The following is a 23052-nucleotide window of genomic DNA, read 5'->3' as shown; positions in this document are numbered from 1 at the left end:
GTTATTAGATCTGAAAATATGTGCACGTTAGTTTAAAATAAAATAATAGTACTTTGTGACAGACTAGCGTCCTTTCCAAAGAGTAGCAAGCAATTACTATTGTCCATGTCAGGCTAAAGAACTGGGATGAACTCTGGTTCAATGGGCCCTGAAGGACTATTCACGCCGACAAGATAACCAATTTGTTAATATTGGTCACAAATGTAATAGAGATAATCATTTGTGACTGATCGTGCCGAAAAGGTAATATGTTGGGATGAATTTGATTCAAAAAAAAAAATTAATAATCAAAATGATTACGAAATACAAACTTTTGTTTGAGTTTTTTCTAAAAATGTGAGAATTTGTTTATCGTCTCACCATAACCAATAGGAATTAACCCTAAGTTTCATATTTGTGGATATACATTCAATTTCTAGCACCAAGTTCATCCAGACATAATACCATTTTGAGATGATGGGTCACATTTAAACAAACAGTATAATATAAAATTAGAGGTATAATATTAAACTAGAAAATTGTGGATTTTAAATCTTGGCCATAAAAAGGCTTTTTTTATAAGGCGTTATCAACTTAGCCCTCATACCAAAGAAGGCTTACTTTAATAAATAATGACATTTTAAAAAAGTATGCAAATCTATAATATAGGCGCCTCTCTCTCTCTCTCTCTCTCTCTCTCTCTCTCTCTCTCTCTCTCTCTCTCTCTCTCTCTCTCTCTCTCTCTCTCTCTCCAACACACACACACACACAAACACACACACACACACATATAAATATAACACGTTTTTTTCTTAAATGACCGGAGAGGTAAAATCGTATTTTATAAAGAACACGTTTCTTGTATTCCAATATTTACTCCGCCATTTTCGACCAAAATAATAAATTTAAAAAAAAAGCTTTGAAAATTTCAAATATTAACATGAAGAACTGAACAAGTGTGTATGAAAGGTGCTAGACAAAGCAAGAAAGAAAATACAAGAGAAAAAAAACAACAACATTGTCTGACACCTTTCATACACACTTGTTCAGTTCTTTATCTTACACCAGTGCCTGCTCCTTAATTTTTTAAACATTAACATGACCCTCTTCGGCCAGTGCGAAATCAATAACATCTTTAGTATTCTTACGTATTATGACTCCTGCACGTTGACGTAGATGTTTTTGTGTGATCTTGTTCTGTATTCTCAAGTTCTTCAATTCCTCTTTTTCTTTTTCCTGTGATATCAAAAGCAAACTTATAAAATGTTTTAAAATATTAAAAAGACTTCGATTTAACTCTGCTCAATTATTTTTTTAAAAAAAGTAGTCTATTTAGACTACCTAGAGATAACCTTTAAAAAAATGAAGCCCTTCAGAACGTCAAAGAAATAACAGATTCAATATTACTCGTTAAGAATTTAACTCTCCCCTTACAAGCCATTTTCAGGATTATCCCCAAAGCTTCACACCCAACTAACACAAATATAGATTTTTTTATCACTCAAACACAAAAGCAGTAAGTTCTTGCCATACGTAATTTCTGTAGCAAATAAATGTGCTCTACAACGCACTGTTCATTTTCTATAAATGTTATGATGTACAAGAGAAATTTGAATAAGAAAAATATTGGTTGTATCGTAACGAATGTGACGATTTTCTGTCGTTGGTAAGGAGATGGTTAAAGTTTGGTACCAGTTTATTTGATATCATATCATAAGAACGAAAAAAAAAAGACCCCAGAAAACCATCCTTCTTCAGCTGAAAATCAAACCTCAGATATCCTGATTACTGGTCAGACGGGCTACCATTACACCACAAAGGGCACCCAGGATTTGGGAAGGTTTACTGTTTTTTTATGTAGACAGTACATATGTATTCTATGGTATATATATATATATATATATATATATATATATATATATATATATATATATATATATATATATATATATATATATATATATATATCGTTATATCCCAGCCCCACTATATATATATATGTAAATGTATAAATTATACAAAACAAAACCCATGAAATAATAGTGCTCTACTTTTTGATATAAGGAGCTACTTAAAAAATATTTCCAGTATAATTATGAAATATATATATATTTCTATGGATAGGTGGATACCTGGTCCTGTAGTACTAAAAGTGCTTGATGCAATCAATTACAGAATGCAATATAGCAATCTCAGGAGAGCACATAACTCACATAATATAGTCGATAGAATCATTTTGATAGTGTTTGCAGATTGTCCTTTGGAAAAATCTGACTACGGACCTGGTACTCTCTTATCCACAAAAATTTATATTATATTATGCTTATAAGTCTCTGTGTGTGTGTGTGTGTGTGTGTGTGTGTATGTGTGTGTGTTTGCTTGTGTGTGTGTGTTTTAACAATTTACCATGATTTTCTTGTTGATCTTGGTTAAGAGAATCAGTAAATTCGTAATAATTTGCTCCACTGTCATTATCAACATTTTGAGCACTTTTCATATCAAATTTGTAATACATACATATATATATATATATATATATATATATATATATATATATATATATATATATATATATATATATATATATATATGTATGTGTGTGTGTGTGTGTGTGTCTGTCTGTGTGTGTGTATGTATGTATGTGTGTGTGAGCTGTGATGTACAAAAAGCTTGTTTACGTTCACCAACACATAAAAAACGCCAATAATTTTTAATTTTTTTTTAAACAAGGAAAACATAGTCCACACTTTTTCAACATTCTAAAAAGTTAAATCTACCGTATAATTTCGATGCTATATATAATCAGGTTTTGGTTTATTTTCCAATATTTAACCTCGAGAAACTGATGAAAGCGAATATTTTTCTTAGTTTTTCCAGATAACTTAGAACTGGATTATCTTCATGGCGAACGTCACAAAAACGACCTTTTGGTACAGCATTGATGTCAGTGGCGTCTAACAAACTTTTTGTTGTGTGTGAAACAGGCTTATGTATGATACTACTGTCTGGATATAAGACAGATGATAGCAAAGATATTTCCACAAATTATAAAATTATGCCCATAGGGTTGGAATTTATACAGGTTTTTGTAAAGGACATAAATTTAAAAAGTTGATGGCTGTTTACTAAATGGGTCACTGATTATGACAACAAACTATGTTTCATAAGTTCCAAGTCACAGGTATAACCCAATAATTGCATAATGAACAGAGGAAGATGATATTATATATATATATATCCTTTCTTTAAAAAATATAGCATTGTGGAGAACATATTGCTTATTTGAGTCAATAAAAAAATTGATACGGCGCACAACTCTACTGAAAGATTTGAAAATTAGAAATGTATTTTTTACAGATAGATAAACAGATAACTTGATTTCCTTTTATAATTTAAAGTCAGTTTGAAAGTTTATTGAGTCAAACAGATATCATAAAATATGTACCAACGACGACACTTGACTCCCAAAATCAACTAATTTTGACACTGTAAAAAGTTGTCAATTTGCGTCATCTATTTATGACATCAAGTATTATTATTACTTCCGTTGTGTTGTGTGGGTGTTGGCATTTTTCAGCAAATCGTGGCATTCATAGTGATATTATTCACTTGATCACATGAAGGTATTTCAGTCGCCATTTTGATTCTTTTTTTACTATTAGGGTTAGCTCGAGATCGAGGATATTTCTTTTTCTATTAAGGTTAGTCATAAGTCTTAGTAAACGTGCAAGGATGTTTGTTTTTCCATAAGTTAAGCAAAGGGGAGACATTCCGAAAGCTCCTACATCCTCAGTATTCTTTAAATTTGTATTTTCACCGTTGATATTTTGTCAGGCATTTATTTATTCAATTTGTCATTATATCTAGAAGTATTTTAAAAACTCTAGAACAAACCTTGATAGATTTGTGAAAGTTTAACATTTCTTAATTTGACCATTGTTTTCAGCTGCCATTTTGATTTGTTAAATATTGAAAGGTAGTGCAAAGCAGTCCGAGAGTTGTTTTTTTTCTTTCTATTAGGGTTAGCTCGAGAGGTTAGTCATAAGTCTTATTAAAGGTGCTAGGAAGTTTGTTTTTCCATGAGTTAAGTAAAGGGGAGACATTCCGAAAGCTCCTACATCCCCAGTATTCTTTAAATTTGTATTTTCACCTTTGATCTTTTGTCAGGCGTTTATTTATTCAATTTGTCATGATTTTTTCTATTAGGGTTAGCTCGAGATCGGATTTTTTTTTCCTATTAGGGTTAGTCATAAGTATTATTAAAGTGCTAGGGTGTTTGTTTTTCCTATTGGGGTTAATTAAAGGTACTAGGTTTAATTTTTTCTTGGGGTTAGTTGAGGGAATATATTATTAAATATATTATTGGGCCACACAGAAAAATCAACCGAAGATATACCAAATTACACAGACAACGTTGTTTACCAATCTGCCCTCATTAAATGATGGTGAGTACAGTATCGAATGAAAATAGTTCTTTCCCCGCGAAATTGCGGGCTTTTTACTAGTATATATATATATATATATATATATATATATATATATATATATATATATATATATATATATATATATATATATATATATATAAAACGTTGCAACAACTAGGGCTACAAAAGTATCAAAAGTACTCCGAAAGTATCATCCTTCAATAATTTACACAATTAGATGAGTAGAAAAAAAATAGAAAAAAAAGTCAAATTTATAATTTGATAGATATGATAGAGGGATAAATTTACCGTCTGGTGCCAGCGAATCATCAGTGCTCTTTGTTTCCCACCCTCCCCTGAATCCACTGAATAGTTGATCATCTGCTCTTTTCGTCTTTGAGTGGATAAAGTCTGCTCCATTATCAACACAATGTTGGCCCACTGTAGATGTGAAAGCAGAAAAAGAGATTTAGTGGAGACCAAATAAAAAAAAAAAAAACAAAAAAAAACAGGAACCATGGGCCGAATGTGAAATCATTCTCAACTTGGATCCCTGTTGTTGATTCAAATATCGGTGGGAATGTGTATCACACTTAGTAAAAAAAAAACAAATTAAAAATCAAAACAAAAAAAAAACAAAAACAAAAAACAATTAATCCTTTCAGGTTTAGAGACAAATGGTGCAAATAGCAAACTATGGATCTCAACTTGGATCCCTGTTGTTGATTCAAAAATCGGTGGGAATGTGTATCACACTTAGTAAAAAAAACAAACAAAAGAACCCAATTAATCCTATCAGGTTTAGAGACAAATGGTCCAAATAGCCAAAAAGTATGCCATTTTCTATAGCATGAAATGGATAGTCACAATTGCCATTTTGTCGAAATTGACTGAAGACCCAGCTACTCAATCACAGACGGGTGGAAGGAGGGATAAAATGAAAATCCCGGACTTAAACCTGGTTCATCTGCTAGAAAACCAAATGGACTCTTATAACAGAACGAACTGGGATCCACCCCTATCCAGTTTATGAGATGTGTTTGAGCAACTTGCGTTAATGAAGATATTTGGCTTATTTTCTAAGAACATTTGAGGCCCCTCATTTTTTAAAAATTATTACTTTTATTTGTTGATATGCAATTTGCAATGAAATACATCGCTCTACGTTGCACTTGTTCAATTTCATTTTTGTGATCTTTTATATAGGTTCCAAGCTTAACTGGCATTTTCTGATAAGGTCATAAGATGTAAAAGTGTGAGTTTACTTTTTAAAGGCGTCAACCAAGGTTCAGAGTAAAACGTAGAGTGCTCTGTTTCATTTTAGAACATCCTATTTGACATGATTGTCCTATCCCATTAAAAAATTTACCCCATCAACAAGCTACCAGAAAAAAAATAATTAAAAATTGAGCTTTTATATAGCGCAATCCACTAAACGTGCTCAAAGCGCTTTATAAAGGGTCCCTGACCAACAGCAACATGTAACATATAGAATGAGATTTAGGTTATCAGACCTGTAAATAAGTACAAGTTGCAGGTGACCAATTAAGGTCTTGTTTTTCGTTTTTTATTTTATTTTTTTACTATTATTAAAATAAAATATTTCACTTCTTTTGATGTTTCCACTTTATATTTATTTTACTTTGACTCTTTTTAAACAATGGTTTATTTTGTTGTTGATTTCTTTTTATTTTTTTGTTATTTTTCAACAATGAAAAGACCTGGTGTTCCCCAAACATGAAGAGCCCATTAACTCTTACCTGTCGAAACCATTCCTTCTCCGTGTTACTGACCAACTCGTAAGTTCTGCCCATCATAGCAATCAACATGTTCACGAGAAGCAGAGTAACCATGATCATGTACACGATGAACATAGCCTTGAAATGCAAAAAATGTAAGAAAGTTTAGCACTTTCGTGAATAAAAGAAACTAAATAACACGAAATCAAATACAAATATTAGTTTTCTAATTGGCAAAATACAATGATATATAATATTATAACATCAGTAAGAGTGGATGATAATATTATTCGTATATCTCAAAAAAGGTAACATCAGTTTTTAATTTTGAAGACTGAATAATGACAAAGATTTTTTTTTATTTCAAAAAGATCTTTATCTTTGAAAATGTTCCTTTTAATATTTCTTGTTTTCGAGGTTCTGATACAATTAAGACTCAAATACTAGTCGATTTAATGTATTTCTAAAAAATTAACTTGTCATTTCTTAATTGTGTTTATATTCTTATAGCATTTTAATTACAAAATATATTTTGAAGATGATGGAAATAAAAAGATTTATTCATAAATGTATAGTGTATAAGTGCATAGATTTCTGTAAAATGGATGGTTTTTAAAAAAAACGGTGTTATTAAAAATCGTTTTTAATAAGATAGAAAAACGAAGTGCACAAATGTTTTAAAAAATGCAAAGTCAATTAATGTTTCAATGGTTTCCCATTTGTGACTTTATAAACAAATAGAAACAATGAGAAAATTTTTGAAAATCGTCTTTTCATTTCCTTTTTCTTTCTTTTTTCCCCCTCGTAATTTTATGAAAAGAGAAGAAAAGTAAATATGGTACTTAATGATTTTGCTTATTAGGTGTAGACAGATAAAAATATTACAGTTTAATAGGCACAAACATTGCAAGATATTAAATTACTTTTAAAAAAACAGCAGTGAAATCCTCAACTAATTAATTCATGCACCATGCATAATAAACAATTGAAAAAAAAAATAAAGAGAACAGAACATAATGATAAATCAGAGTTATATTTGAAGAAACGCATGCATTCCATTACGAAAGAATAATATTTGTTGCTGCTTTGGCACAAACATATTTTTAATCTTTTAATCGTGGGGTTCAAGCTTACTCTTACCTGGCCATATAATATTTTCTCTGATTACATATCTGAATATAACCACAGCAGCCATAGCACTGCAACTTAGGCTAGTGATGTTATATCTTAAAGAAGTAAAAAAAATGATTATTTGACCATTTTTAAGTGAACTCAACCCCGCCGTTTAAGGGTTAATATAATTGAGCATGCAATAGTATAGATAAATGTATAAAGAAATGAAAACGATACCTAACATTGAAGATTGAAACTTATTTTTGTTTAATTTTTGCGTTGCTTTCTTTTTTTTTTTCTTTTTCTTTGTTTCCTTTATGTTGCAGTGTGTTGATTTTTTAATTATTTTTTTTGGTTCTTTTATCATTATTTATTTATTTATTTATTTATCCATCTCCTCTAACCATGTAAAGCTGACTTAGTGTAAATAAACCATGCCCTACTTTTATACTGAGACCATTTTCAACTGGAAATGCCAATTATTTATTCGTAACGCTACTTCTGATAATGAATTTTCCTCATATTTTTTTTTGGGATTGGCCACCTTATGATTCCCTTGAAATTAAAAGAAACAAAACATGTACCAATTAGAAAGTCTTTTAAGGCAGTTGTTTATAGCTTATCGTGGTTTCACCAGCAGTATACAACTTTAAAACATAGATATTTTAAAAAAAACACTTGTAGGAAATTTAGAATAGCATAAAGTGATTGACAATATTATAGGACAGTTATATTATATAAAAACGGTTGGAATAATGAAAACAGTTAAATGGGGGGAAAAGTTAGATGAAATATTTAGTTGGCTTTGAACATGGCAATAAAAAAAATAATTGGCTCTTAATGTATAATTAAACTGTTTGCTTTAAATGGGTATTTAAATGGGATCACTTTAAACAAGTAATAAAAGTAGATGGCAGAACTCATTGCCACATTCTTTGAAATTATATTTTCACTTTATGACCTAAATCATTAGTTAAAATAATAATAATAATAATAATAATAATAATAATAATAATAATAATAATAATAATAATAATAATAATAATAAAAATAATAATAATAATAATAATAAAAATAATAATAATAATAATAATAATAATAATAATAATAACAATAATAATAATAATAATAATATTAATAATAGCAGTAATAACAATAATAATAATAATAATAATAATAATAATAATAATAATAATAATAATAATAATAATAATAATAATAATATTAATAATAGCAGTAATAACAATAATAAAAAAAATAATAATAATAATAATAATAATAATAATAATAATAATAATAATAATAATAATAATAATAATAATAATAATAATAATAATAATAATAATAATAATAATAATCCCATTATCAAAAGCACATTAGCAGGTCCATTTAAAGATTATATGAACATTTATATATAATAAGGCATGTCTGAATATACAAAGAATACATAACGGCAATATTCAAACAAAGGAAAAATATATGTGTAATATATTCAAAAAAAAATGTTTCTCCTTTTTGGTGGTAGAATCAGACAGAAAAAAGAATGGAATACATTATTTGGAGGAAACTGGGTGATAACAAGGTAGAAGAAAGATGGGTTATGAATATTTCATAAAGAATTTAAAGAAAAAAAATAAAAATGAAATGAGTCGGTGAAGACTATGATAATTTTGCGTATAAATTTATACGATGATACAGCATAACCCATAGTAAACAAATGATGAGAATACAAAAATTAGTGTATTACAATTTTAATTCTCGAAAAGTAATATTAGAATCAAATCCAATTAACTTATTAATGTTGTTTTATGTAAGTAAGCAGTGCAAAATATTCAAATCAAGCTCAATGGTTTTTTAAAAATTCTTTACCATAACAGAATGATCAATTAGTCTAGATTTTTAAAATAATATTTAATAATCTTTTCTTCTTTTTTTTTTATTAATTCAATTTGTTCTTATTACTCTAAACATCAACAACCATATTAAAAAATACCAGTGGGTATCATTAAAAAAAAAACACAAAAAAACCCAACAACTTTAGGAGCTCCATAAGAGCTTCAAACCCATCGCATTTATCCACATAATTAAACGTTTCTATTAATTTATATTTTCACTTTTCAAGATTGTCCCTTAAATAATTATTCTTAAAAGATAATACCTTACAATACGAAAATATCTTGAAATAGATAAATTGTACTCTCCTTACCAAAATTTGGCAACTGACAAATCTTATCAATCTTACTTTATCAAATAAAGCGCTATATATTGTAAAGCGCTTTGAGCACATTTAGTGGATATTGCGTTATATAAAGCTCAATTTTAAAAAATTAAATTCTTATAACATGTTATACTATATATATATATATATATATATATATATATATATATATATATATATATATATATATATATGTATATATATATATATATATATATATATATATATATATATATATATATATATATATATATATATATATATATATATATATATCAGTGGCGATGAGCGGATGCAAACAAGGCGACCACTGTTTGCCTTGGTTTCATAAGATTATATGTTTAAAAAAACCCATATATATATATGGTTATTACCATTAAGTGATTTTACATAAATCTGAAGGTGAATTTACAATAAAGACTACCTTCATACTTGTACGTGAATGTCTTTGATTATCATCAAACAATAAATGTGAGTAATTCCATTTAAAATCTAAAAGTATTGTGAACTAACCATAAAAAGACAATATCAAAATCAAGCCCAAAAATAATGCACCACTGTTTCATGATATGTTTCACCATTTGCAAATATTTAACAAGAAATTAGATATTGCAAACATAAAACATGTTATTTATTTTTATTTTTTGGTTGATATGTAGCGCTTTATGTTTTGTTTTGAATTCTTTAAAAAAAAAGTACAAATAACTTGTCAAGATTTATCGTCAAATTAATGAAGCATCTTTATTTCCCAATTGCAAACAGTGAAGGAGAACTGTTAATGTTTGATTTCTATCATTTACCTCATGGTAATTTCACACTGTCTCTCAGAAAATTAACTTAAGTGCGTAAAGAATTTGGGTCGATTGTCATAACATAGTAGTGAGCACCATTAGAAGCTGCTAACATGTGGAATGAACGAAAAGTGGACATAGGTGTTATTTTACTTGATACGCCATTGCAATTTCATTGAAAACTCACCAGACTTAAGTCTAAAATAGAAAATCAAATTATCCAGGCATTTGTTTGGTGGACTGACTGAGGAATACAATTTGGATCCCCGAAGATAGTGCAATGTACAGACGAAAACTTCCTATGTAAAATGGAATCAAAATATTCAAAAGACCTTAATTGGGAGGAACGTTATATGTATCTTGGTATACCAGGTTTTATTTTTACTTTTTTTTTTTTTTTTTTTTTAATCTAGAAAAACTTTTGATATAAACTTTTATTTGATGTCTTTGTAGGATATTTTATGCTCAGTATACGTCTTAATTCATTTTATGAAAAACGTCGATTTGATTTCGTCAGTGTTGGTGTAACATAAATTCTTCAGCTAAGGCGGGGACTTTTCGGATACATTCTATGTCGTAAACCTGTAATTCTTACCAATAAAGCAATGATCCACTATTCCTCTGACCAAAACGAACAGCCAACAACAGCATTACTTCTAACTTTCAATAGCGATTTGAAACATCTCAAAGATGAAAACAGATTAACATCACTGGCAGAGCTATCAAACATCAGAGAAAAGGCACTAGTCAGAAACAATTGAATTATTTTCACTGCAAGAATAAGAGAAACAGCTGAAGTTGCCAAGTCAGATGACATCAAAAGCTTTAAGTCAAGTAAGCTAGTATCTCGAAAACAGTCAATGCAAAATCTGACACCTATGATCATCACACATTAAACCAAGAGAGGTACAAATCATGGACAAAAACTGCTCCACCGTTGGCTATCATGACCAAACACATTCAAGGTGTTTCTGACATTTAGCATTTTTCCTACTAAAAGTCACCCACAAAATACCGGTGGTCATCCCTTCTTTTTCGCTCTCCCGTAACGTGCAGCTATGTGGTCTTGTGGTATGACACTCGCCTTCAGATCAGATGCTCCTGGGTTTGAGTCCCACTCTGAGTGGTGCATAGTTGAGTCCTTGGAAAAGGCCGTTTACTCACATTTTCTCACTGTACTTGAGTGTAAAATGAGTATCTGGTCATTCACAGTGTTGCATGTGTCAGAAAAAGATGTAATATAAAAATATTAACTCACGGGCTTCATGTCTCGTCCAACATGTTAAATGTTACTGTAGGCTAGGGAATCCTAGCACGTTTAGTGGATATTGCTCACGTTTTTTGTTTTGTTTTTTATTTAATGCTGCCCATTGTCATTAGGTGAATGAATGTCTTACTACATTAGGAATTGGTGATGATTTGTTATTTCACAATTCGGCAGACAGCAATTAATGTGTATATATTCCTGTGTTGTTATACACTCAGTGAGTATTTGATAATAATAATAATAATAATAATAATAAGAAGAAGAAGAAGAAGAAGAAGAAGAAGAAGAAGAAGAAGAAGAGAAGAAGAAGAAAGAAGAAGAAGAAGAAGAAGAAGAAGAAGAAGAAGAAGAAGAAGAAGAAGAAAGAAGAAGAAGAAGAAGAAGAAGAAGAAGAAGAAGAAGAAGAAGAAGAAGAAGAAGAAGAAGAAGAAGAAGAAGAAGAAGAAGAAGAAGAAGAAGTAGAAGAAGAAGAAGAAGAAGAAGAAGAAGAAGAAGAAGAAGAAGAAGAAGAAGAAAAATAATAATAATAATAACTTCGTCCTTTTGAAACTTATTTCGGAAATGCTCTTTATGAATGCCATTCATTATTTCTGTTACTTAATAGATTGTTGTTGCTCAATATCAAGGGCTTATTAAAAAACATCAATTGTTGTTGCTTTGTTTTCTTTGAGTTATTTCCTTTTCATAAGTGGTGCATTGTTTTTGTGGTCAAATATGATATCATATAATCTGCTTAAAACTTTCCTGGCGGCTGTTTAAATCTATTGCTCCTGTTACCCACTTTTATGATTCCATTGAAAGGTGATGAAAGGTCTTCAAAGTATCCATAAAGATCTTCAAAGTCGCCGACAGACATGGAAAACATTCCCACCACAGCCTCAAACTGGTGAGAGAATACCACATCCATCGTACGGAACGGAATATAAACAGCTGGAGGAGGAAAATGATTGGGTAAAAATATAATAAAGGGGAATAACCAAAATAAATAAATAGATAAATGAATAAATAAAGAACAAATGATGAACTGGGGATATTATATAATGAAAATTGTGGATAGTATTAGTTAAACAAATATGTTAATGATAAAAAAAAAAATGATAAGTAATTTAAAAAATAAAGTGCATTAAAAGAACAAGAGTCTATTTAATTTCGTCTAATTGAAATATTAATGAATGGTCGACGGAAGGGGAACATTATTTTAACTAATAGTTCAATAAAAGAAGAAAGTGGGTTATTTTTTTCTTTTTATTTTAATTAAAGTTTTGGTCATTTCATTTTCATAGTGAATTTAATATCTAAAAGATAACAAGTTTGTTTATTTTTTGTTTCCTTCCCTGCATCTATTCTATTTTTTTTTATTTTTTTTTTTTTTGTGAATTCAATATTTTAAACAGAATTCCAAATTACATTTGTAAATCTAAATGATCATTGAACGCTTCAAATTTGAACTGGCAATATATATATTTTTTTTAATTTTCACTTCAAATGGTCATATCAAAATGCATTTTTTCTTGTTTTTATTTATAACTTTTTCCTTTTCAAATCTCGTTCTTATAAGGACACATTTTTTTTCAAAATCTATATAGGACCTATGCATTAAAATAATTAAGTATGGGAATCTAAAAAAATCATACTGGGAAAAGAGAGAAGACATACGGTGGTTTGAATGATGATTTCTAAGGGATAACGTAATTAATAATATTTCTAATAATAAAGGCATAACAAAACATGTATGACAAAATGGATTTGAAAAATCTCAAGGACATGTGTACTAAATACTTGTTTTCTTGGTCTTGAATAAAAATTAAGGTAAAAATATACATTCAATGGCGCAATTTTTTTAAAACATGAAAATCATCAAGGGCAGTCTATGCGCGTAGCCTTTGTTAACTTAAAGCCTGACATTTATTCCAATAATAATTGCGTTACAATACATGGCGACAATCATCAAACGAAAGTGAAAAGTTAATCGTTCTTAGTTGTTCTCAAGGAAACACATTATCCTATTGACTGAACTATTACGTACAACTTATTATTTACTTTCTTTTAGTGGTCATTGCCTTGCATTGTGATGGAATATTTAAGTGTCAGGCCATGTGCTTACGAAAGCTATACGCGGTCTATGTAACAGAAATACATATGGGATGGAAATTTCTATTTTTATTTTATTCATTTTAAATTCCTTTTTAAATAATATTTTCTACTTAATAAAAACATCTCTTCACTGCTACTCAAATAAATGAACTTGAATTAGCGTATCACCCACACAGAGCAAGTGCGCATTCTTAAGGATGGGCAATAATTTGGATCAAAAGAAGTTGGGATTGTTTTTTGTTTTTTTGTTTTTTTTTCATGTGATTTAAAATGCAATACCACAAACATCCCTATCTCTAATAGACATTTCGAAGGATCGACTTTGACTTAGTTCTTAACGTTTTAAAGCTGGATCTTGTGATTTTATAGAAGTATGAAATCTGTGTAAAAAAAAATGCCCAAAAAAATCGTGGTGTTAGATTCTCAGAATTTGCTCAGGTTAGCTCACATCATGTCATGTGTTTTTGCTACAAACGTGTTCCAACATCACTTCAACACAGCAAAGATGTTGATGAGTATTCAAGCATTATCATTTATGAGAAAAACACAATGTAAAGCACTTTAAAACGTTATTAAGATATTAATCACCATCTGCATTTATCTGTTCGTCAAATAAATATAACAAAATCCAATGTTGCCTTTTTCTATATTCTTGCATCACGTTGTGTATGCCCTGTTCACACACAACACATCTCTGCTTTTCTAATATTATACATGTCAGACGAATATCTCACAAAAAGGTACCAATTGTTATTCAAAGAATAAGGGAATATTTAAAAACTTCAAATTGAATATATAAAAATATGAACAACACATAGATGTTGGCTTCAACTTCTTTTACCTTAACTACCAAATTGAACATAATGCCATCAGATACACAGGTCAGGTTTCTTAAAAGCTGTTGAAATGATAAATTATTGATGTTTCGAGCTTCACTTGTTTGCTGAAAAGGGGCGTATATAACCAAAGTGGTAATCGTACTTTTTGCTTTCATTTGAAACAATTCAACGTTACTTTACTCTTGTAGATTTACCAATCACACTTCAGTCAGCCTCTTGTAATTATTTTCATTTTGCACTTACAACAGCTTGACAATAACTTTGATAGATTTCTCTGTTAGATTTCATATGGCATACACAAAAGATATTGAAGGATTCAAAAACATTTTCTTTTAAAACGGAGGTGGAGGAATAAATGGTTTAAATTTCAAAACCGGTAATTTATTCTACAAACAAAAACCCGACACTACGGGTAAAAATACAGCGTTGTAATAAATAATAATAAATAAATAAATAATTTAAAAAACAAAACAAAACAGAACCACAAAATGTCTCTTATCAAACATCAAAGCCAGCATGTTAGAAACATCAAAAAAAAAAAAAAAAACATCAATAAAGCTCGAACAACCAAAACCAATGATCAAATCTGTCAGTGTAAGGGTGTGTAAGTTTTGAACAATTTGATTTGGCCTACTTTTCCCAAGGCAGGGAAACTGGTGGATTCAAAAGCTTCGTAAAAGTCGCCAAATTGGCCCAGGGACATGATAAACATCGCCATGATGGACTCCTCTGGTTTCTCAAAAGATGTCCCCTCCACTCCCTTAAATACGATATACATGGCTACAGAGTGGATTGGTGGTGGCGGTGGTGGATGAAGAAGAAAAATAGCAAAAGGTGAGTGCATGAATAAGTGAATAATGCATCATAATTTCTTTAAAATAAATATATGTAATTATAACAAAACAAAAAAATGCTAGAATAAAGTTAAATGATAAAAAGATCTTGAGAAACCAAAAAAATAATTAGCTGGTATTAAATCGAGAAAGAGAGAATGAACTTTTTATGAATAGAAGGGTGGGCTGAGGATTGATGAAAATAAATAAATAAATAAATAAATAAATAAATAAATAAATAATATATAAATAAATAAATGAATAAATAAATAAATAAATAAAATAAAATTCCCTTTATTCATCCCATAGGGGAAATTTGTCTCTAGGGTCTATTCCAAGGGAAGACTGGAATAACCCAGGCATCAACCGCAGTGCAGCGCCACAAATTGAGCTAGGGCGAGGTGACTTGCTCAAGGTCACACAGCGCAGCAGCGGGTGATCGAACTCGGTACCTTTTGGGTATGAAGCAAAGACCATACTGCTTAGCCACGCTGCGCCCCTGACATAATAAATGAATGAATAAATAAATAAATAGATAAATAAATGAATGAATAAATAAATTCTCTTTATTCATCACCAGTGGGAGATTTGTCTTTATGGTCAATTCCTAGGGAAGACTTGAAAAACCCAGGCATCAGTCGCCATGCAGCACCACAAAGTGAGCTAGAGCGATTTGACTTGTCAAGTCTTGTGATATTTGCCATTTCACATCATACATACGTTTATTGTCTTGGAATTGCTTTTAAAATTATTCATGATTTACAAAATCATCCTTGACTTGGAAATTCTTAAAACCATCCGTTGACCGTCTTGCATTCAGCTCACTTGATCTTTCCACACTTAAGAAATTCCGAGTCAAGATACCAGCAGAGTCAAGTTGATGGCTTAACATCAGTGACTCCACAGTAAAGCTACTTTTTTAGTGTCAAATTTGTGAAGATTACATTCTGCAACAAAATATGGAAGTTCCTTGTCGTATTATACTCTTTTTCTTCTTCTTTTGGCTCTTGTTCCTCTTGTCATTTTTGTCCTTCTTGTTCTTCTTGTACTTCTTCTCCTTCTCATTGCATTCAAAATATTATATGTCTCTAACATCTCATTAAGCTCAAAATGCGTACATCCCATTTCCTTGTGGGCACTCACACCATTCAGGCTGACAAACATATTCCATCCTGGGAAATGTCATGTCATACTTTTATTGATATTGTAAACAAAATGTTAATTATTTTAAAATCCGTTTGCTAAACAATAAAAACATAATTTTTTTTTCAAGTCAATGATTTTTAAAACTGTTTGTGTACAATAGAAACAATACAGACATAAGTGTAAGCTAATGTTAAATCATTACAAGATCTATCTTGAGTGCTTTCAAAGAACAAAAAAAAAACAACCTTATTCCATGTATAAAATAATAAAAAGTTGTAGGCTGAAATGTAAAGCAATTCAAAACATTGACATGTGATTTTCTATTGAAGAAATGTAACGCAATTAAACATTATCCAACTTCATAAGAATATGAAAAAGATCAACTAGTGAATAGTATGTGCTTTTAGAGGAAAGAGATTTGTTGGTAAATGATAATGAAAATAAATAGTAATAAAGAAGTTAAGATTGTGTAAAGTGAATCCAAAGTTTGACACAGAAAAACCTTTTTAACGAGATAAAATTTCCTGCATCATTGACAACACGGTGACCAATCGTCTCAAAACGGTATTATGTCGATATGAACATAATGATGAAAATTGAATCTCAAGCTCAATTTATTAAGGTTTGATTTATAACAATTGGTTTCAATAAAGTGAGTGAATTTATTTCTTCCAGCTCAAACAAATGTCCATACTTTTGATCAGTTAGACTCTAAAGTCTGTTTTATTGATCGTGTTCTTTCCGACATAATACCAGATTAACACTGCGGCCCATATAGATAGAACGAAGTTGACGTCACTCAGGTCTTTGTTATTGTTTTTTGCCATCCACATTTATGAGCAATTCTCACTTAACTGTATTACCCAAACTATAAAAGTTCATGGTTATACAGAGTTTTTGTGTGTTGGTCCGTTATACTTCCGGATGGCAACGTTGTGAGCTTTTGGGCCAAGAGCATTCTATCTATCTCTCTCTCTCTCTCTCTCTCTCTCTCTCTCTCTCTCTCTCTCTCTCTCTCTCTCTATATATATATATATATATGTGTGTGTGTGTGTGTGTGTGTGTGTGTGTGTGTGTGTGTGTGTGTGTGAAGGTTGACCAGTTCTTTTTCATTGAAATAAACTTTTACTTAATAATTAAGGAAACTCTGCTGGTGCTTGTTTACTGATACGTGAACTGATCGACAGTGAAAATAGACCAACCCAAATAGAAGTCAATCAGTAAAGTAACAGTCATAACCGCATCTCTCCCCTTATATTGACTCAATGAATCAAAATAGCCACGTTATTTTTCCTGTATCTTTAGCAACAATTTTTGCTTGTGAGGCAGACCATTTTAAGCAATTTTTTTGGGGTCTCAATTCAAATCCGAGTCCACACAACCCCCCCCCCCCCCCAAAAAAAAAAAAAAAACAAACAAAAAAACATTTAATAGATATGCAAAGTGAAGAAATATTTCCACTACATTTCAACTCAATATCCTTCAACATATTTTTTAATTTATTCCAGCAGGATATAAAGAACTTAAGTTCCATTTTATAATCTGCGAGTTGCCAATTAAGAAAGATTTTATATTAGCATTACTCAATTAAATCCTTTACAGCTTATAGCTGGGTATTCATTCTTGGTTAAAATGAATGGTTTAGTGTAAAAAAGCCTTACCCAAGGTTATTACATCAAAGTATGAGCGTTATTAGTTTTATCCATCCATTCAAAAACTACACAAAATGTATTATCAGTGATCCCATCCATTCAAAAACTACACAAAATGTATTATCAGTGATCCCATCCATTCAAAAACTACACAAAATGTATTATCAGTGATCCCATCCATTCAAAAACTAGACAAAATGTATTATCAGTGATCCCATCCATTCAAAAACTACACAAAATGTATTATCAGTGATCCCATCCATTCAAAAACTACACAAAATGTATTATCAGTGATCCCATCCATTCAAAAACTATGCTAAACATATTATAAGTGTTAACCACCCATTCAAAAACTATGCTAAACATATTATAAGTGTTAACCACCCATTCAAAAACTATGCTAAACATATTATAAGTGTTAACCACCCATTCAAAAACTATGCTTAACATATTATAAGTGTTAACCATCAATTGATCCATTCAAAAAGTATGCTAAACGTCTTATAGGTGTTACCCATCCATTCAAAAACTATGCTAAACGTATAATAGGTGTTACCCATCCATTCAAAAACCATGCCAAACGTATTATAGGTGTTATCCATCCATTCAAAAACTATGCCAAACATATTATAAGTGTTACCCATCCATTCAAAAACTATGCTAAACATATTATAAGTGTTATCCATCCATTCAAAAACTATGCTAAACATATTATAAGTGTTATCCATCCATTCAAAAACTATGCCAAACGTATTATAGGCGTTACCCATCCATTCAAAAGCTATGCTAAATGTATTATAAGTGTTACCTATCCATTCAAAAACTGGGCTAAACATATTATCGGTGTTACTGATCCATTCAAAAACTACCCTAAATATAGATCCATGCTCCTATTGCATTCAAAATCATGCTAAATGAAGTTTGACTTTGTGACAAGAGGAGAGATGGTTCTGACTCAACAATCATTGCCATTACAAATCAAAATGAGTTAAAACTTTTAAACATGGAAAAGAGATGATAAAATAAAGGAGACACTCAGACGAGTCAACACTAAAAAAATATTTTTTATAAATTGAGCTTTTATAAAGCGCAATATCCACTAAACATGCTCATAGAGCTTTACAAAGGGTCCCTGACCAACAGCAACACGTAACATAAATAACATGATGCCTGTTAGGTGATAATACCTTTTTTTTTTCCGATAGAGAAAACGCTGTTATCAGCAAGGTACTCATTTTACACCTGAGTACGGTGAGAGAATGTGAGTAAAGAGTATTTTCCAAGGACTCAACTATGCGCCAAACGAGGCTCAGACCCAGGACCTTCCGATCCGAAAGCGAGTGTCATAACACAAGACAACATAGCCACTAGAGTCTTTTTTTTTTCTGCAAATCAAAAATTAAATATTAACATGCAGACATCGTCTATGCATTCACTTTAAAAGCAAATCAAATTCTTTACGGAATCAAGATGTCACTAAGTCTTAATTTGGAAGTCTATTTCTTCAAACTCCATTTTTGTTTTCACGCAACATCCAAAAACTTTAAAACATACAATCCGTGATGCCAAAGAACAAAAGAGCAATATTCAATTGCGTTAAAATGCATTTCAAGTTTTTGGTAAAAGAGAAAATGCTGAAGTTTCTCATGCTCGCAATGTAAAAAAAAAATAATTGAGAATATCAAATTAGATATAAATGGATAGAGATGAATAATGAGGAACTTTTCACGGTTGGATCCATCTCCTTTTCCTAAGAATAACAAAGCAGGCATTTAAGCAGCAAACTATTTATTCCAAATGACTAATTGAGGAAGGAGACTTTCCAGATTTTAGTTAACATGTGCGACAATTCATGCTCTAAGTTATAAATAACAGCTGAAAAAAAATATGACTTTAGCTTGAAGACGGAGTTTTACTAGAGTCTTAAGAGAAAAAATAACACTTTAATAGCACTTATCCGTGATAAACACCATGCTCTAAACACTATGCATGATAAGCAATTTCTCTTGTCTACAGGGCTGTGTATATTTAATAAGATGAAACAAACAACCTATTAGGAACAAACACAATTCTTTTAGCAAAGACAACATTACTCGTTTTTCTCCAGTGAGATGAAGAAAACATGTCAAAATTCCTTTCGTATGGGCATACCAATACGGAATCTTATCACCGAATTTAACTATGGAACCTTATTAGATCATCTTTATCACATACAAATACCTTGGGTAAAATTAGGTGTTTATTGTATTAGTTTTATGAGAGAGGATAATTGTATATCATCCGATGAAAGCCAAAGACTAACATGGTTTGTTTTGTTTTACTCTGTCTATTTCTAAGCCATATATAATTTAATATTCTCACCTTGTTTCATTTTTCCTACAAGGTTGTTACTCCAGTCTGCTCGTAGATAGATGAACCTATCTATGAGTAGACATGAGTAACAACATTGTAGGAAAAAGCAAACGAGGTGAGAATATTAAATAATTCGTGCTTTAAAAAATTGTCGAACACTCTATGTGATTCACACTTATTCCCTTCAAACAAACACACACACACATATATAATATATATATAATATATATATATATATATATATATATATATATATAATATATATATATATATAAAACATTTCAAGTATTATTATGATTATCTAACTTCTACAATATTGTTTCAAGCGTTAGCTAACATTTGAAACAATATTGTATATGTTAAGTAATCATGATTATACTTGAAATGTTTTATAAATAGCTCCTTTTATCAAAAGTTGAGCACTATTATTTCATGGTTTTGTTTTTATAATTTATATATATAATTTGTGCGTGTGTATATGAGGTCTTAATAGTGTGTGTGATCAGTTATATGATATTTGTCCAGAGAGTACAGGATTCAATACACTGCTCGGATCTATTGCTTACTACTCTCTGGAAAAACGATGTTCTATCCCAATGTACCTTCTACCATGTCTAAATTAGACACAACTATGAAATCAACCCTGAATGAAAGGAGAGAGAGAGAGAAAGAAGAAAACTTTCCATCGCAGTTTAGACGCTCCAGGTCTGTTTAACTGATGTTTTTTTTCTGATTGAAATGTCCCTGAGTCTAAGAGGAACTCAGTTAATTAATCACAACGATTTTTTGTATGTTTGTGTGTGTGTGTGTGTGTGTGTGTGTGTATGTGTGTGTGTGTGTGTCTGTTTGTGAACATGACAAAAATCATTAGAATTTAAACACATGAAAAAGAACATGCTTCAAATAAAATTACCTTGTGCAACAATACCATGCAATCACAAGAATGAAATACCAGCAAAGACAAGAATGTTTGAAGAAAATATAAAACGACTTGAGAAAAAAAATAATAATTCCATTACAAGTAGAACCACAGAAGCATAGAAATACTGTGACAGAAGCACATGTATACTCAAATCACGAGAGGAATTGGCGCTAAATTTTGTATTAATGCTTATTACATTAGTATGGCAACAATATCTCACCATAAATAATTATTTTTAAAGACAACAATCACCATCATATCAAGGACAAATTCAAACCTAAACTTAATTAAAACAACAGTTTTGTCACTGCATGCAAACAATGAACATGACACAATAGTAAAAATCCAAATGAAAAAAAAAATTAGGCAAGTTGGTGTTGAAATGGATAAGTATTGACTTCAGCCGAGAAAAATTCCAGAATGATTTCAATACTCCAAATCAATCAAGTAATAAACAATCTATGGCAAAACCCAATGTGCCTTTTGTTGCTTTTGTTTCCATTTTCAGGTTTAAAAAAATAAAAATAAATTTTAAAAAAGCCTACACGTTAATGTATCTCCAGAAACCAGGATATAAACTCTGATTCCATGGACCTAATGGCTTGAGAAATACCTACTTTTATAATATTATAGTATGGCCAAAGTCTTTGATTTTACATTTATATTTCAGCGCTTCAAGATGCTTTATTTACTGCCAAAAGCAGGCCGTTTAGGATCAAATTCCCATCTCATAAAGCAAAATTTGACTTTTGGGCACCCTTATTATTGACTTACACACTAAAAATTGTCACTGCCTGTAGCTGCATCTGATGGAGTTATTTGTATCAAGAGCTTAATCCAAGGACACAGTGTTGGGCTCAAATTTTACAATCACTGTTACCGTTTGATCACTGACCACATTCAACAGCACTTGATTTAGTTACAAGACACTAAAGCACTAGCCAGCAATGCCACAAGAAATAAATAAAATAGATGATAAATTGTCTTTGATAAGTAATGGAACGTTATTCTAACTAAAACCAATTGATGGCCACTTGAGTTCATCAACATTTTATCAATCTCAATGTTAAAATTATTATTTTTAAGGTTGTAGAATAAATATGACATCATTCATCTTTGGTAAATATAATATATATACAATACACCACTGTCCAATAAAGATAGACTCCCTCAAATAAAATTTCTCCAAAAGATAAATTGTCAGCCTCATTCCGAATTTTCAAAAAATTATCGATTTTCTTCTCCTCTGGTATTTCACGCTTTACAGTAATAAACAGTCAAACATGCATTAAAAAAGAACATCAACATATTTCTCAATATTGTCAACATCCTTGTTGTGATTAAAAGTGCCTGTAACAAACAGAGCACTGCTCTACCTTGATGTGTTCTTATTTGTAGGTCTGATAACAGCAAAATGTTACAGGTTCATTGTTGTCATCTAAATACGCTCGTCAAACCACTGTAACATATTGTCCATTGCAATGATGTTAAATACAGCCCTTAACCGAATTCGGTTATCAGACCTGTTAATGTGTACACCTAGCTATACCCCTTTTGTGACCAATTGTAAACCAATCCGACTATACTGTTGATTATCAAAAGCCTTACCTTGTGAAAATCCAATGAGAAAGACGACGTAGATGATGACAAATCTCAGCAGATCCCCGTGAATCATATTGT

At 30.5% G+C, this 23052-nt stretch overlaps 1 protein-coding gene across 3 annotated transcripts in view; it reads right to left on the bottom strand.

The window, feature by feature from the left end:
* LOC144979947 (transient receptor potential cation channel subfamily V member 6-like) overlaps window positions 1-23052 on the bottom strand; it is a 67137-nt gene that overhangs the window by 17945 nt on the left and 26140 nt on the right. For all 3 annotated transcript variants that reach the window (XM_078927286.1, XM_078927284.1, XM_078927287.1), the window contains 5 exons: window positions 22981-23052; window positions 12316-12464; window positions 6167-6283; window positions 4716-4847; window positions 1128-1215 (listed from right to left, as the gene is read on the bottom strand). The exon at window positions 22981-23052 is cut by the window's right edge and continues 38 nt beyond it. In XM_078927286.1, the coding sequence (XP_078783412.1) occupies window positions 1128-1215; window positions 4716-4847; window positions 6167-6283; window positions 12316-12464; window positions 22981-23052 (558 nt within the window). The remainder of the gene's footprint in view (window positions 1-1127; window positions 1216-4715; window positions 4848-6166; window positions 6284-12315; window positions 12465-22980) is intronic.

This window comes from Berghia stephanieae, chromosome 9, assembly GCF_034508935.2.
Source record: "Berghia stephanieae isolate SIO BIC M18660-M18661 chromosome 9, UCSD_Bste_1.3, whole genome shotgun sequence".
In the NCBI taxonomy this organism is placed as follows: domain Eukaryota; kingdom Metazoa; phylum Mollusca; class Gastropoda; order Nudibranchia; family Aeolidiidae; genus Berghia; species Berghia stephanieae.
This window is presented reverse-complemented; position numbering and strand designations above follow the sequence as displayed.